General features: G+C 36.0%; 1 protein-coding gene across 4 annotated transcripts in view; it reads right to left on the bottom strand.

Annotated features, from left to right (window-relative positions):
* The window catches only part of ARHGAP15 (Rho GTPase activating protein 15), a 332,166-nt gene that overhangs the window by 132,553 nt on the left and 182,940 nt on the right, over positions 1-16,673 (bottom strand). For all 4 annotated transcript variants that reach the window (XM_038182038.2, XM_072040669.1, XM_038182039.2 and 1 more), the window contains one exon: positions 5,025-5,147. In XM_038182038.2, the coding sequence (XP_038037966.1) occupies positions 5,025-5,147 (123 nt within the window). The remainder of the gene's footprint in view (positions 1-5,024; positions 5,148-16,673) is intronic.

Consider the following 16,673-nt stretch of genomic DNA (forward strand, 5'->3'; position numbering starts at 1 on the left):
CTACATCTGGATTTGAACTGCTGGGCTACCAAGAGCTTTGTATCAACATCTAAGTTGTTTGTCTTCTTGATATGTTTGAACATTGGCAGGAAAAAGGGGGAAAAAAAGAAGGGAAAATAAGAGGAATGTGCAGGGAGGGAGACAGAACACCAGGCACCACAGCAGAGAATTCTTTTGGAGAGGGAAGGAAGGTGGTTGGAAGTGCCACATTCTGAAAGGTTACTTCTCGCTGCTCCATGTGTAGACTTGAAATACCAAGTCAGACACTAAAGTGATGCTCATCACCAACTGGGGCTCCAAATAATGCCACAATGCTTTTACAGTAAGTTGGCCAGATTCTCAGCTGACTGAAGTCAGCAAGGTTGTCAATGGAGCTCCCCTGATTTATGCTAGCTGGGAGTCTTGCCAGTCCTTTTAACATGGAGATTTATTATATAACGTTGATCTGTGGTGGTCATCAATTAAAAAAAATTACATTTGTGAGCAGTTACTGTTAAGTGGCATATGAGCTACCAGATTTGTTTCACATTCTCAGAAAAATAGAGAGTACTGTAGACACTGGTGTCTTTTAAGAAATTATGGTGTTTTACTGGAGACAAAAGTTCATTTGAATTCAAAGAGAGCGAGGATGCTGTACTCCTTTTCAAAGCAGGTCTCGAAAATGAGATATTTTTAAATTATCTGAATGATTTCTGACCATCATGTCATGATTAGAGCAGTGTCAATGGAAACATCACTTTGTCCAGTGTTTGGCCATCAAGAGGGTTTGGAAAATGTACTTCAGAAAGTCCATGTAGTGGTCAAAGAAAGAAACATCCTTGTGACCCACTGTCCCCACGAGTCAAAGGAAACATTTCCTAACTTTCCCTAGGTTATTATGGGCACCAAAACAGTTGCTAAATTTCTTTATAATGCAAAAGAATTACAAAACAAACCCAAAAATAAGACTTAATTTAAACCTTTAGACTTCTCATGAACATTACACTCACTACACTGAATTACTCCAAAGTCCGTTGGGACATCTGAAACAATTAGGATGATCTCCCTTGTCTAGAAATAAAATAATTGGTGATCTTTGTGCTGTTATCTGCACAACCACCAACATATGCTCAGCCTTGTACTATAGGCTATCAAGCCAAATCACAGCTAGTTTCTTTCACCAGCAATTGAATGGCTTTTAGATTCATCTTGAAAAAGTTGTAACGATTCCAATTTTTATGCTATTTTGGTTTTTGCCTTAACTTACAAAATAAGTTCCATGAAGTTCCTTCAGCATCTACCCCTTGAAATAATAAAACAACAACAGCAAAAAAAACTAGGTATCTCACCAGCTGCATTTTCCTCATTACCCATAACATTATTTATGTTGTTACTCATGCCTCTTCCTTTTCCTTTTCCTTTTCGTTTTCCTTTTCCTTTTCCTTTTCCTTTTCCTTTTCCTTTTTAACATTTGCTGAAAGAGAATTTTGTAATAGTCTATTGCCAACACAACCACCATAGCTTTAAAATCATAGTTTCATGGAAGGATTTTTTTTTATTTTTTTTTCCTAGACTAGAGAGGCTCAGAAATAAGGAGGTTAGCAGGGCAATATCAAGTTGAAGGTTGGCAATTCATTTGGGGCAATATTAAATCATGACAAAGCTCAAACACAAAGATCAAAGTTCAATTATAAAGTAGTTCTAAAAGAGAAGATTTATATATTATTTTTCTAGCTTATTAGTGCAGATTCTGTAAATTCTGAGAATATTTCAATTCCAAGGAACTGCCCTAGCATATAAATTTGAACACAGTTATTCTTGAAATAACACTGTTAAAATGGCAGGCCTGAAACATGCCTATTTGCTCCTTCTAGGTTTGCATGCATGTGTGGAAATACACAAACAAATTGTGCATATAGCCCCCCATACATGTTACAAAGAAATGAGTCAAAATTCTTTTATTCCAAAGATATTTTGTGTAAGTAGCAGTGAGATGTAACTATGAGGGCCGACAATCTTCACGGGATTTTCATGCTCACTAGAGCATGAAAAGCCCCATGCACCAGCCCACTGCAACAAGTGGAGCCAGTGTGCTTCACGTTCAGGCTTCTCATAAGCAAAAGACTAAAAAGCAAATGGGACAGCAATGACAAAAATAACTTTTTGTCATATAAAGCAGCAGTTCATTCTCAGATTACCATACAACTAACTTTTACAGCCTGGTTGCATTCTCTTGTTTATTATCATCCTCCTATTCCTTATTCCTCCCATTCGAAAAAAACATACTTTTTTACTACAGATATTTCCTACATTCTACATGAACAAAGTTTTGTTAAGAGTTAAATGACAATCACATAATTTCTAGATTTTCTGATAATACTGTTGGCAGAACAAAGTACCCCAGGAGATCAAACTGCTATTTAATTTTGAAGCCTGTATTCCCAAATTTGGTTAATGCAGAGAAATGTGTCGAGTCTTCTGGCCAAGTGTGTACACATCAGTGACTAACAGCTCACAGAACTGTGTTTAAGTGAACTTACCACCTTAAAATGTATTTACTCATGACTATAATTTACGTGTTAAATTTATTGGAGTTTTGGTTCCAATGTGACATACAATGTAAAAAATCAATATAGATTTGAGAGCTTTATAGTGCCCCTGGCAAATATGAATAGCACTTGATGAAAAGTGAAGGTTTTCACAGCACCTACAGTGCCACTGCTTTGGAGTAATTAACACCACACGCTTCGTAGATATTTATATCAATTCTTCACTAGCACACAGAACAGTCCTTTGTCAGAAATTCGGTACCAAGATGTCCTGCAAGGCTTTAGACACACTTTTATTATGAGCCCCTATTTTAAGGGATTTACAATTCTGACAGAAGCATTTCCCTATGGGATAAAAGTTAGTACGTGTGTTCTCAGAGCTGGAGGAATTTTGCTCTTGTAAAAATTGGTTAACATTTTTTTTCCCCTAAGAAACAAGCAAATAAATAGTTTTGAGAGGTTTCTGCAACCATTTCATTTACCTTTAGAAAAATAAATAGATGCATTTTATAATACAAAATTTGGCAGGCTCTTAATTTTTAATCTGGATGGTTGCATTTTGTGATTTAAAAATATTCTAATGTGAGCCTAAAAATTAACATTTAAAAGTGGTCTATGTATAAGCACTGCAACTGCATTTTCATAACATTTTAACAGATTAAGGGATAAACTCTGGTGAAGACAATGAAGGAACCTTATCAAATGTGCATTTCACATAGACTTACCGTAGATTGGAATTAAGCCGTGTTAACGAATCCTGCCTCATTTGCATGGCCAAAACCTAATCCTAATGAAACTGCACGGTAGATAACTAACATGTTTTCTTTAGGGTAACATTAGTTTGGTAATAAAATTGTACGGGGTACCAATTCTGAGTTACTGTGCCACAAATCATGCATCTTGTTTTTCTGTAGAACAGTATCCCAGGTAGAATCAAGCTATGTTTATGAATTGAGAGCTTAATGCAAGTGTAGCCAAAACCAAATGCATCTGGCTTTCCTAGAGAGATATATTAGAGGATGGATTTGAGTTATGCTAATGAATCTGGATTTGTTAGCAGGGATCACATCTGATCCGTATGTAACACCACAGGAGATTCATCAGCCACACTTTATTAAACTAAAAAAACCCACCCTTAAATCCAGAAATTAAAAGACTATAAATTACTACTCTATTACTGTAATAACTGAAACAAACTAATATGATGCATTAAAATCCCACCCCTAAAACCACACGGTACTTCAAAGAGGTGAAGCCCTTCTATGTATTGAAATCAAACACTATGAATGTTTAAGGACAGATCCTGAAAGTTTGGTGTGTGAGACTGTGAACACACTCACAGACACGTGTGTATCTATGACACTTTTTGAAGTGTCTGTGGATGCTAGAAGCAGAAGCCCACCATTAAGGCACATAATGGTTTCACATATTGAAGACTTCCTTAGAGGAAGAAACATCGTGTTGAACATTTTTGCATGTATCTAAACCATACAAAGTTAATTCATAAAATCTCCTCTTTCTCTTCAGACATGGGCCCAGCTGGTGTTTAACTCTTGTGGCTGCTTCAGCTTGTGCTGGCCGAGGTCAATCTCTTGGCTCAGGACAGACAAGTTTAATACACACTAGCAACACCCTTTGCCATTTTTGACGCACCACTGGAAAGCTCACACTCCAGAGACTGACAGGGGCTGCTGGCAAAATGCCTTTTTCTAGTCAATTTGCATGTGCAGTTGTGGGTTTCACACATAATAATTTGGGAGTGCGTAAATTTTTAAAGCATCATTCCAGACAATATTTGAAAACATGGCTTTACTTGATTATTAGTGGTCAGTACGCTACTGCCTTCAAGTTAACTACCAGCTTTTTAGGAAAATACTTCTTGGATAATCTAGCAAACACTTTTTATCAAGGAAGACATTTTTTAAGGATATGTGAAAGTGATGTCTGACCAACTTAGCAAGAAACTGAAACAGGAAAAAATCACAGATTCAAAGCATTTATTATTCACTGGCACATATTTAACATTGTTAAAAATGTATTTTGTTGGTAAGTTAGAAAAATAATGAGAAGACAGCAGAAAGTTTTCCAGCCTACCCTAGAAAACAAATTAGCCAGCACAGCATCTGAAGTTCCCATTGCTTATTTTAAATACCAAACTATACCAGCATTCTCTTCTTTAAAAGAAATGGAGTGGTGCAGCATGTTGATTTGCATGGTGCATGGTGAGTGACTGTACTAAGTGGAGGGGCTTCTACCACATGCACAGGAAAGCAAAAAAAATTGAAGAAGCAGTCAGTTAGCACAGAGGTACAGGGAACCATATGCTGATTTTTTTTTCTTTACAGTTCAGCTGTCTAAATTTTCCGAGAAACAGCAACAAAACCATATCTAAGATGTATTTGTCTAATGCACATATGTTTTTAACTGAGGATGAAAGAGGAAAATTAATAAGTCAATTTTTATTTTTTATTCCAAAAAGTATAAAAGAGAACACACCTTTGATGAGCCCCTTTTCTTGCAATGTTTTCAAGGAGGGTCTTCGAGAGATAAACTTCTTTAATCTGCTCTTAACTCGGTTTCTGTCATTTGAGTCAGAAGCACTGTAGTTCAATCTGAAAACTAAAGGAAAACGAAATAAAAAGCTTCAGTGAAATTTTATTTTATTTTTTAAGTAGTAATAGTTTGCTCAAATATTCTTGGAAAACAATGGCCCAAACCACCCTAATAAAGTCATGCAGTAGGTCAGGAGTGTAGCTGGTTGGATAGTACAGAGCATCTGATTAATACTTTTGTGAATAAACGTGATGAGTTCACTCTGCTGGTTCGTCACAAAGTTGTATTATTTATTGCCTACAAGTATTTGGATGGCTACCAGTTTACTCATGAAACGTTCTGGAATCCCACAAGTTTCACATGGATGATTTTTCAACTAAAAGTCCAGACTCGAAGTGCGCTATGCACTATTAGCTATATACTGCTCGCTATGAGAGAGGATGGATGGTTACACCACTAGTGAAGGACTGAGTTCTCTTGCCAAGATGGATTAAGCGTTATATATATATTTAATGCAGTTATAGAAAACATGGCTGCATGCCATGAAATGTGTGCAAGATGCATTAATTTATGGAAAGAAAAGTATTCCCGTCCTAATGATTATATTTTATTATATTTAGGCATTTACCAAACTGAGAAACATTTTGAGCTCAATTTATTCCTGCTCTGTGTCAAAAAAGACATAGAACCCAGCTGCAGAAAATCCCCTAGAGGAAATTTCAAAGGCATAAATTTAACTTCTTCTGTGCTGAGGTGCTTACAGGGCACCATCACAGCTAAGAAAATAGGCTGTGTTAGTAGCAAGGAGAAACTCAAGGCTGGATGCTCCAGAGGAAACTGAGATGCCATATGGAGATGTGTTCCAAATGCTTCCCTGAAGGAGCAGATTTTTAGATTTGTGACAAACCACCTGAGCCTTAGCACCCTTGACTAGCTAACCTAGTCCTGGGCTCTCTTGCCCCAGTGCCAAGCAGGACAACGGGGCAGCCAGAGCTGTACGGCTTCCCTTGGCAAGGACCTCCATGCGAGAGAGGGGAGAATAGCTTCCCATTTTCTCTTGAAAATTAATTAATTAAAAATCCACCAAAGCAGAGTATTCTCCACAAGCTGATCTTGCAAGTGTTGATCCATTGTCTCTTCTGTTGAACTTCCAAGTAGTGTCCTTGATAATGTAGCTGCAGAGATACTCCTCCATCTCCCCTACCCAGAATGAATGTCTCCTATAATGCAGTGATCTTTGTGTAGAGGATCCAGGGGAAGAGATTTTCAAAAAGCAAATTATGATCAAAATTATTGGGCTATTTTATAGCACGAAGTTTTGCATGAGGTATAAACAGAGCCAGAATGTTTAAAGGTGCACAATTATAAAACAATGGCAAGCTAAAATAACTGGTTAAGCAACAGTAACAGCCCTGGAATATTGTGGTTTACATTACAAATCTGATTTTAACAGCCAAACTTATAAAATGGTTTACGCTTTGCTGTTGTCAAGGGAGAAAAACTTGCCAAATTGTTCATTTTAAGTAAATAGAACATAGCCAATTAAGGAAAGCAATATTTAAACACATGCCTATGATGATCAGAGCATAGTTTGCTTCTGATTTCACTACTGATTTTAACAGAAGAGTGCTCCATTTTCCCACAGCACTAAAATGACCCCACACATACTTCCACAAACTAGTAATCACACAGGACAAATAAAAGGACACTTTACTGGAAAATACACAGCTTGGTACAATAATCCATCACTTATGAAAAATAGAATTCACATTTTTTAATGGTAGCATTCTTGGAGTGATATATCATAGAATATAAAGATTAGCATTCAATTGATGGCTGGTGCTTTTTTAACATTATAGTTGAGGACTTTTTGTTCAAAATTGAGCAATCCTTGGCAGGGACAAGCTAAAATTCCAAGTCACTTGGCTGTGCTATAAAAAGAACAACAAATGGATGTTTCTAATTCTGCATCTTAATGGTACTTTGAAACAGTGAAGTGAATTGTATTTAGTTTTGGGACTCTCTTGTTGCTTTGGGTCATTCTGTCCATATCAATTCACATGTACGTTTGCTTTTTCCTGACTTCCAGTGTGAAGCTTCCCAGTTCCAAATGATGCAGGACTGAAAATATCTCTTAACTCAGTTAAGATGCCTGCCACATTTCCCATCCTGCAGGACTCTGAAAAACTTTATGCCCACTTGAACTACATTCTTAGCTCTAATTATACGCCAAATTTGTTAAGATATTTTAACTGAAGTAACCATGATCACACTGTGAATGGTAGGATGGAGGAATCTATGATTTGATAGCAGGGTAAAGATCCTCCTGCTTAGAAAGATGAATTAACCCGGATGGAAGTTTTATACCTAAAACAGGAAATATGGTGTTAAAAATATGTCTAGATGTAGGAATAATTATTGTCATGGATGCTTTTGTATGTTATATCTTGTATTGTATAGCACATAGCTAAAAACAGCAGCAAAGCTAATTCTGATGATTTTCTTGTTCTATTAAACATGTGAGTCACCAGAGGGAAACTCCAAACCTCCCAGAAATTCAAGGGTTTAGATAGCATGTTCCAAAACCAAGCTTAGCCAGAAATATTCATGTTGGGATCTCATTTACAAATAGCCCTTCTCTTGCCAAACCATTCTTCTCGCGATATCCCCACATTAAAATGACTTTGCTATTATATTTAGAAATAAAAAGAGCACCAAATGTTACTTCCAAGAGACAAAAACATATTCTGTTATAAAACTGAAAAAACATGATAAATATATATATGTATATATATATACAAATATACATATATATATAGTAGTACCTTCCTTTAAAATTTTCAAGTTCTGTATTTGGCCATGAGTCTTCCCTGAAAGTGAGCTGGCAAACTTCAGACAACATAAAAAAAGTGTAAAGCAGTTCCACACAGAAGAAAGACAGGATACTTAGGGACCTAAGTACAAAATGATAGGAAATAAATCTACTGCTTGTTCTCAAATCCCCTGGCATAAACTACATAGGTGTGCCATTTGATTGATTGTACTGAATGAACTCATATCCTCAATTCTGAAGCTATTCACATTGACAGAGCCACATAAGTGCCTCAAAATCAACATAGAACAGAAGCATAATTCCTTTCCCTTTAGACAGACTCTTCACTTAAGAATTTTTTTATATCTTACTAATAACTTTTGAGACAGAAAAAGAAAACACGTTTGTTCTTGCTGGGCCAGGGCATTTTTACAGTACATGTAGGTAGGAACCCAACAGCAAGTTCAATATTATGCTAACTCTCCTGTTGGAAATAGGTACAGGACACTTCAACCCACCAGCAAAAAACATAATATGAGCATAGGCTGGCCTTCACATTTGGCTGGGAATTAGCTAGGACCCTTCAGATGTAAAACAAACAAATAAACAAACAAACCATTTCTGATTTCTTTGGTCAGTTTATTAAGTGTTTATTTATTCCAGAGGTATTAATAGACAAATGAAAACAAAAAGCAAGCTATTTTCCTCAGGCAATTTGCTATCTGCTATAATATACCATATTTTATGGTATATTAAATCACAACAGCTTATCACATTTGGGAAGTGTCCTACAGAACAGGTACAAAAAGAAAATAGTATAAATAGAGCATTAGGCAATAAAAGAAATAATGTATTTGTGCCTCTTGGTGTTAAATACCATCATAAGAAAACTGGCTGAATTAGGAAGGATAACTAGAGGCTAAATTCTCTGGAAAAAGAAAAAAAAAAGGAAAAAAAAAAAAAAAGCACACCTAAATCAAGATAATAACTAACCTGTCTTTTGGGGGGCCCTATATAAATCCCCTGAATACTTATTCAACAGCAAAAAAATCCTAAAAATATATGCAGCTTTTACACAAGAACACAGGAGGAAGGAAGGAATTAATGCATTGCCCTATGCCTCACACCATTCTGCAAAAATAGCACCATCAGAGTCAATGAAAGTTTTGTGATGTACAGACAAATTGTGAGCCTGATTTGAATGCACTACATTGTCTGTATGATGCAGTGATAATAAAAATATTAAAGTATTTGTAAGGTGAAGTTGTGAAAGCCTTTCTCTATGATTTTGGCATGGGCACAACTAAAAGAACCAGGTGAGACTATAACCCTTTCAGGGCAAGGATCAAAATTTTAAAGAGATTACTTTCTGTGAATTTAGTAGAGAAAATAAAACACAAATCACATACCTAGACAATATATTTCTAGCAGACTGTTTTTCCTGGGTGTGACATTCTAGGCAGAAAGTAAAATGTTTTAATATGTCCTAAACAGCAACATATTTCATTGGCAAGGTTTCCTAACTCCATGTAACATGATCTCACACTCCTTCCAACGACTTTTATTTCACTCTTAATTTACAAAACATTTATACTAAATCCCGAGGGTTTACCTATGATTAATTCCTGCCAGGTACAGTATATCTGAACACTTCTAACATGTGTTGAAAGCATTGGTTTTTGAAGAACTATCCATTAATGACTTTCTGAACTGTGACAATGGATATTGACAGTGCTTGTCAGACTAAAGCACTATTGATTGTCTCACATCATGTGTATAGCAAAACCAATTTCTCTCAAGTACCTCTTCCTAACTGAAATACATTATTATGGTGTCTATCTGTTTATTATAACACCCAAAATTATTGTATGTAATTCATTTGGAAAGGACTCATACAGATTGAAGAGCAGCAGTGGGAGTGGGTAAGGCATTAAGAAATTCAAATAGCTTCACATTAGTTTCTTCTCTTCCACTAGTTTTGTTCTTCAGGTAAAAACAGAACAACTAGTCTGGACTGAGCACAGTTCTTTTTTTTTTTTTTTTTTTTTTTAACACTCTTGAGGACTTCAAAGCCTCAGGAAGTTCTTAGTTCTTAGAAATGGAGATAACTTGTACCATAACAACACCCATGGTTACAATTTAATAACTCTTTTTACAAGGAGTAATAAAAGGGACAAGCTTGATCATTCAAAATCCAGAATACACTGATCAAAAACCTAGATGCAACTGTCTTAAAACACAAGAAAAGATCCATGGGTTTAGCGGTGATCTCATGTCTTGAACTAATGATTTTTTAAAACCTTTTACAGACTTATGTCCAGAGTCCTCATCAGCATCTTGCAGGACTGAATCAAAGCTGAGATGGCTGGATGGAGGTAGAATTAAATAGGTCTCTTCAGTTTTGGATAATGAAAGTGCCAGTCTAACAGGAGTAACATCACATGTGAATAAATAAATAAATAAAATAAAATAAAGTAAAATAAAATAAAATAAAATACTTAATTCATTAATTAATTTCAAGGAATAGGAATGTTTAATTGCTAAGAATGTCTCATCCTTCCCAAGAAATACACAAGTAACATGCAGAGGCGTATGACTATGCCTACATTCCAGGAGACATTGTAACTTAAAAATATATAATGACTCATGACTTTAACTTTTATTGGACTTCATTGGAACTCAAAATTCAACATCATTTTCATATTTTCTTGGCCTGCAGCTGAGGTAAAACTACTTGTAGTCCTTTAGGGGATGAGCAGCATGCATTATCGTCTGTATAAGTGGTCAGTGTTTCAGCCAGCACCAAAGTTTTGATGCTGATAAAACCAAGTCACTGCCTCCTTCCTTTTCTTTGTGATCTTCTGAGATGGAGTCGATAAAGCCTGTTCACTAGGGATAATGAATTCACTACACCTACTTTATTGAGCTAAAGACTTTTGTCAGTCATCCTATTTTATTCCTTTGGGAAGTTCCCGGGCAGGTCTCACGAGTTATCCCCACACTATAATTATTGTATCTTTTTTGCAAAAGAGCAAAATGAGAGACAAAAGCATAGTTTGCTTGGAGGCATTACACAAATGACTGGTGGGGAAAATACAGAAATCAGGCGTTACCCCCAATCCCTATGTTTATGATAAGCTTTCAAATTACAGGTTTTGTGACTACAGAGCTTAGACTTGAGAACTGCAGCATCAGATGACAGACTGGGTATCATTGGCCAGGAGATGCTAGGAAGATTTTGTTTTCATGGGCACCAAAGGACCTGGGGTAATTCAAGTTTATGGTCTTAAAACAGATATTTGCCACAGCAACTATATCTGCATTTGCAAATGTTTATGAAGCATGCTCAGAAATAAACAATAGGAAAAGGAAAACAGTGATTATATAGTGCAAATAATTTTGCTGTAATATGACAGCCGAACAACTTAAGTGCTCAGTATTGTCATTACACTTTGTGAAATTTGTGTGCATTAGCAGTAAAGATTCAATAAAATGACTGTATAACTCATATTTTGCGTCATGTGCTGATGCATATAAACTTTTAAAAAAATTTGTCTCTCACTAATAATAAATGGAAATAAATGAATAGTGTGTATAAAAATATCATTGCACACTTACATGGTGAAACAAAATGGCACTCCCCCTGCAGATTTTCTTAACAGCATTTGTAGCTAAATATTTAGAAAAGTAAGGTAATATGTCTGAGTATGTCTTGGATTTTTAAAGGAAGATCATACCAGACTAACCTGATATCATTCTTTAATAAAAATTTTTTGTTGTTGTATGTTTGTTTTAATAAAAGGGAAATGCAATAGGCCAAATCTATCTGAACTCCAGTTGTACATCTGATATGATGCCAAATGGGAAACTATCAGTTAAACTAGAGAAGATGGAGAGAACTGAAACAGTAACTGTGAAGTGACTAAATAAGGTATTAAAATGAGCTTTGTTGAAAGAAGACCTACTGTATCAAAAGAAAGTTACCAGTGCAAGCCCTTAAATATTCTTGGAACTGATCTTTGTGTTTTCATTAATGACTTCAACATAAAAAGTGGGAGCATTCAAAAGTACTTGTTGGTGACTCACAGCTGGGAAGCATCATCAGCTCAGACACAAATCAGGACATGATACAAAATTTTAGTGACTTTGAGACTGGAAGCTGGAGAAACAGATTAGACCTAATACTACCAAATGAACTGTCACAGAGGGATTAATACAAAATATTTCTGCTACAAACTGAAAACTCAGTGGTTGGAAACATGAAAGTAAGTGAGATACCTGGGTGGATTAATTGGTCATAAGTTCACTGAGCTATTTATGAAAAGCAGGCATAAATAAAGCCAGGGGGAGAGGAGAAAGTACAAACTTGCTGCTCAAGGCATTGATGAACCTCCACATGGGTGCAACCTCAGAGGCTGATGTGCACGAGTTGAATTCAAGGCAGACAAGATGTAGGCAATGCTGTGGGAACCACCAGGAGAAGAGGCTGCTTAGCTCCTGGAAGTGGACAGGGATCTTGGCAAGCTTGGCCAGCTAGAAAATGGCTGAGAAAGGCTGTGATTGTTCTCTCCAAATATGTTCGTGGGGGTAGGAAAAGGAGCAGGAGATGAGAACAGGACAGCAGGGAGGGAGAAGAGCTGTTTAAACTGAAGAACAATGTTGGCACAAGAATAAATGAGTATGAACTGGCCATAATATGAATTTCTAAAACACCCTTTCAAAGAAGCCATGGTAGCAAATAAAACTAAAAGAATTTAAGATGAAGTTTAATAAATTTATGAAAGAGGACACAGAGCGTGGCACCTTGTGATAGGAGGGACTGGACTAGATCACCCAGGACATGCCAATCCTTTCTTTTCACATTTTTTTTTTTTTTTTAGTATTGTCACAACATTAGAAATGCTATTATCCGCACTTACTTGAATATAAAAACCACAACGCCAGAAATCAATGAGTTTGCTTTATTCATACAGTATGACCAGTTTATGTTCATCTAATGTAAAACATGTGGGACTTGGATGAAAGCTGCTGCAACACACAAAGTCAGGCTGCTGGGACTCTAGGAAGAGAGAGTACAGCGTGCGTGGGGAGGGGAAAACGCTCTCGATAAGCCTGTACCAGGGATTAGGTCTAGACACAATCAGTTTGCACAGGGAGCACAGTTTGGTAGGAGCACAGACCACTATGGGCATGTCTGGTCTTGAGCCTCCTTTGGTAGCCACTTTCTGTATCTCTTCAGGTAAAGAGTTATCTGGCCACAGAAAAATATGGGCAAAGGTCAGAAGGGTGAAGGAGAAGCCTTTTGTATTTGGTGTACTTCTTACCATTCCCAGGAAAGGGAATTTGCTAATTTCCCGGGGAAATATTCAGTAACTCAGGTGGTTATACATATAGGACTTGAATAGCAGCCCTGCACTTCACTACCTCATTTCCAGTGTTTTCAGCCATAGAACCTCATCCAACTCATATAAAATGCAATAGTTTCAGAGAAAAAGAAAAAGAAAAAAAAAAAAAAGTAGTATTTGGTAGTATTTGATTTGTTTGATTTAATGACTATTGAAGTCGACATACATGCTATCAAAATATTATTTAAGCAGACTTCCCAAAAGAAAACAAACATGCAATTAAAGGTTGAGGAAGATAGAGCAAGGAACTAGAGATTATTTCCAGATCAAGTTGAACCAGTAATTTACAACAACCAATGCATTTTCAAATTTTTTTTTTTTTTTTTTTTTTTTTGAATACAAAGTTCTGGTTGTTTTCTTCTCTTGTGGAATACGTCAGTAAACTTTCAAGTCTTTAAGCTTACCTCCCGACTGAGTTAGTACAAATAAAAAAATAAATAAAAATTTAAACAAACACTTTTCAACCTTTTGCACATAATGTGAATAGTCATAATTTGCATTAAATTGCTCAGACAAAAGGACAAGTATGTTACAGAGTTCCTTTCTTTACAAGGAGCACCAGAGAGATTGTTATGCCAAAAGAAAACCCTTCTGAGTGGCTGGGTACTGCCAGACATGTGTGCACTTTTAACTTCAAAACCTACATATAATTCTGCCTTATGCTTTGGAAAACAAACTAATTATCTGTAGAGAACAAGGGAGACTTGGCATTGCTGTATTTATACCACCCTTGTTAAGATTTGTACAGATGATTCATGTATTTAAATTTAGAAATGAACTTGGATACCTTGTTGTATCTTTTTTTTTCAGATCTGATCTTATAGGATCTTTCCAGAAAGAGAATCATACCAAAGAATTTCCATTTTATTGAGACTCTTATCAATTTTATTTCATACTTCTACATTTTAAAGAATAAATATTTTTAAATTTAATTGTATTCCCACTAAACTCAGCCTTTAATTATATTCATAACCATATATTTTTGATCCATGATGAACTTCTATTGCTTCTCATGCAATAAAGGATAGAGTTAACTTATAGTGTATAGGGTATGAAAACCAACATGTTAAAATTCTTTATTTCCAATGAAGGTGGGAGCAACAGTCATTTCTACATTTGCTGTTTCAAACCTCAAGTTCCAGTATACTTTTTTCTTCTAATAAAGCAAGTTTAGTATTTTCCATTGACTGTAGATGTGATATTTTATGAAGGAGAAAGGCACACACATTATCTTTAAAGTAATCAAAGAATATCTAGTCAAGGATCTGAAATCCATTTGCCGTACTCTGTTTATACATGCACTCTACTTTATCAAATTATCTCTACCTCAATTAAATCATTAGGGTAAGTATAGCAGAACAAAGGATCAACCACGAGCTCATTTTTTAAAACAGAAGAATTCAATGAATATAAGAATCTTTTTTATTTCTTACCTTAAGTGAAAGTACTGGTAGGAATCTCCTACATCTATATGAACATAAATGTAAAGCTCGGACAGAGTGAACTTCACTGCCATTAACTTCATTTTATGTATCCAGATGTATTTTTTCTATGTATTAAAACACGACTGATTTTCAAACTTTTCAGCAGCTACAGCTCCTTGCTTTGGCTTACAGGCTAGTGTCAGAGCTGCACAGGGAGGTGATGGGAAAGATCCTCCATTAGAGCTTTATGATCTGCATAAAAATAAAGGCATGTGTGACTGGGAGCCCAGAAATGAAAATCTCCTACACTGCTCCTGCAATGGGTTTGCTACAGCAGGTAGCTGGGACCCCAAGTCTGCCTGACCCTTGTGTAGGTGGTCAGAGAAGAGAACTCCAGAGATGCTGCAGGGCACCCAGTGACATTTAGTACTTCATCCAGTCTTCAGAACAGCTGCACTGGAACATTTGTCTGGGCAGGCACATGATTGCTATATATCACAATCTTTTCCTGAAATAAAATCAGGCCAGTCATCACAACAACTTTGAGACACTTCGATCAACTACATGTGGGGTTTGCATGGGTGCACTGACCCTTGCTTTGACCAGCCACGGTTAAAACTCAGACAAAATGTTGAAAAGATACACTAAAAGACTGTTTTAGCTTTAAAATTAATGTTCCAGCTGACAAACTGCACAGGGACTTAACCTACTTTAGTACATATTTAATAGCATAATTTAGTCTCTAAAAAGAAAAGCAAAATAACTAATGATGGACAAATTTAGAGGTCGAATCTAGTTCAGATAAACATTCAAAAGTTCAGATGTTTAACCAAACCTTATCTTGTCCATGAAAAGCCTCAACCAAAGAGCTCTATCAAATGTAAGTAAAGTACAGAAGATTGTGGAAACTTCTCCTTACAGAAGGAAAACGCTATTATCAGGAACCAGCACCTTATAGTAGCACTCACGTGGTAAGCAGTTAAGCATCAAAGCAAAAGCAAAACATTTTCAGAAAACTGTTTCATGGAAATAGTAATATTTGGATGAAATCCAACACAGAGAAAAGAAAATAATATTAAGGGAAAAGATAATACAAATGCAATTAGACTATCAACTAATAAAACTTAATCTGTGCTTGATAGATGAAACCTTCCAAGCTTAGAATGAATAAGGAAACTGGAGATCAGAGGACTCTGCCTTTTGAAGTCTTGCTGTCCAGATCCTGTGGACCATTATCTAGCTGAATTTTTTAAAGGCATTATGAATATTCTGTCATGGAATAAGAAAACTTTATTACTGTAATGACCTGTAACTTGAGCAGCAAAGATGAATTCCAAGTACACAACTGTTTGAAAAAGGTAAATTCTGCTAACTTAGTTTTCTGGACTAATACTTGCCAAATAAAAGAACATGTTCAAACGTTTCTTGTTTTCAAAGAAAATTTTCACTTGCTAGCCATTAATAACATAAAGCATCACTCTAATGGACCCTCTCCATCCTCACATTCACCAGTTTCAAATGGATTTTTAAAAAATTTATCAGCTGAGAGGAGACCATTGCTGTGTCTTGCCTGGCACTGTTTCTCATGAAGCACACCAGGTCTACTACAGTATCCCAAAGGAAAGTAAAATTTTGACAAATAACACAGCCAACCAATGGTGCTTTGGTATCCTTTCATTTTCTTTCCCTTCCCTCATGTCACCACTTTGATTCCTCTTTACTTAAGCCTGTCCTTCACCTTTTTATCTCTCTCTATCCCAATCCACTTTGGCAGTTTAACAGACAATTTACTTTTCTCATTATTGAACCCCAAATTCAAACTATCAGATGCCTAAAATATGAAATCTATCAGGAAGATTTTTTTAATCAAAACTAAAATTCTCAGTTCAGAAATGACTAATGTGTAACTTTCATTGTTATAACAATAAATGAAGTATCCCTCTCTGCAATT

Source organism: Anas platyrhynchos, chromosome 7, assembly GCF_047663525.1.
Source record: "Anas platyrhynchos isolate ZD024472 breed Pekin duck chromosome 7, IASCAAS_PekinDuck_T2T, whole genome shotgun sequence".
NCBI lineage: Eukaryota > Metazoa > Chordata > Aves > Anseriformes > Anatidae > Anas > Anas platyrhynchos.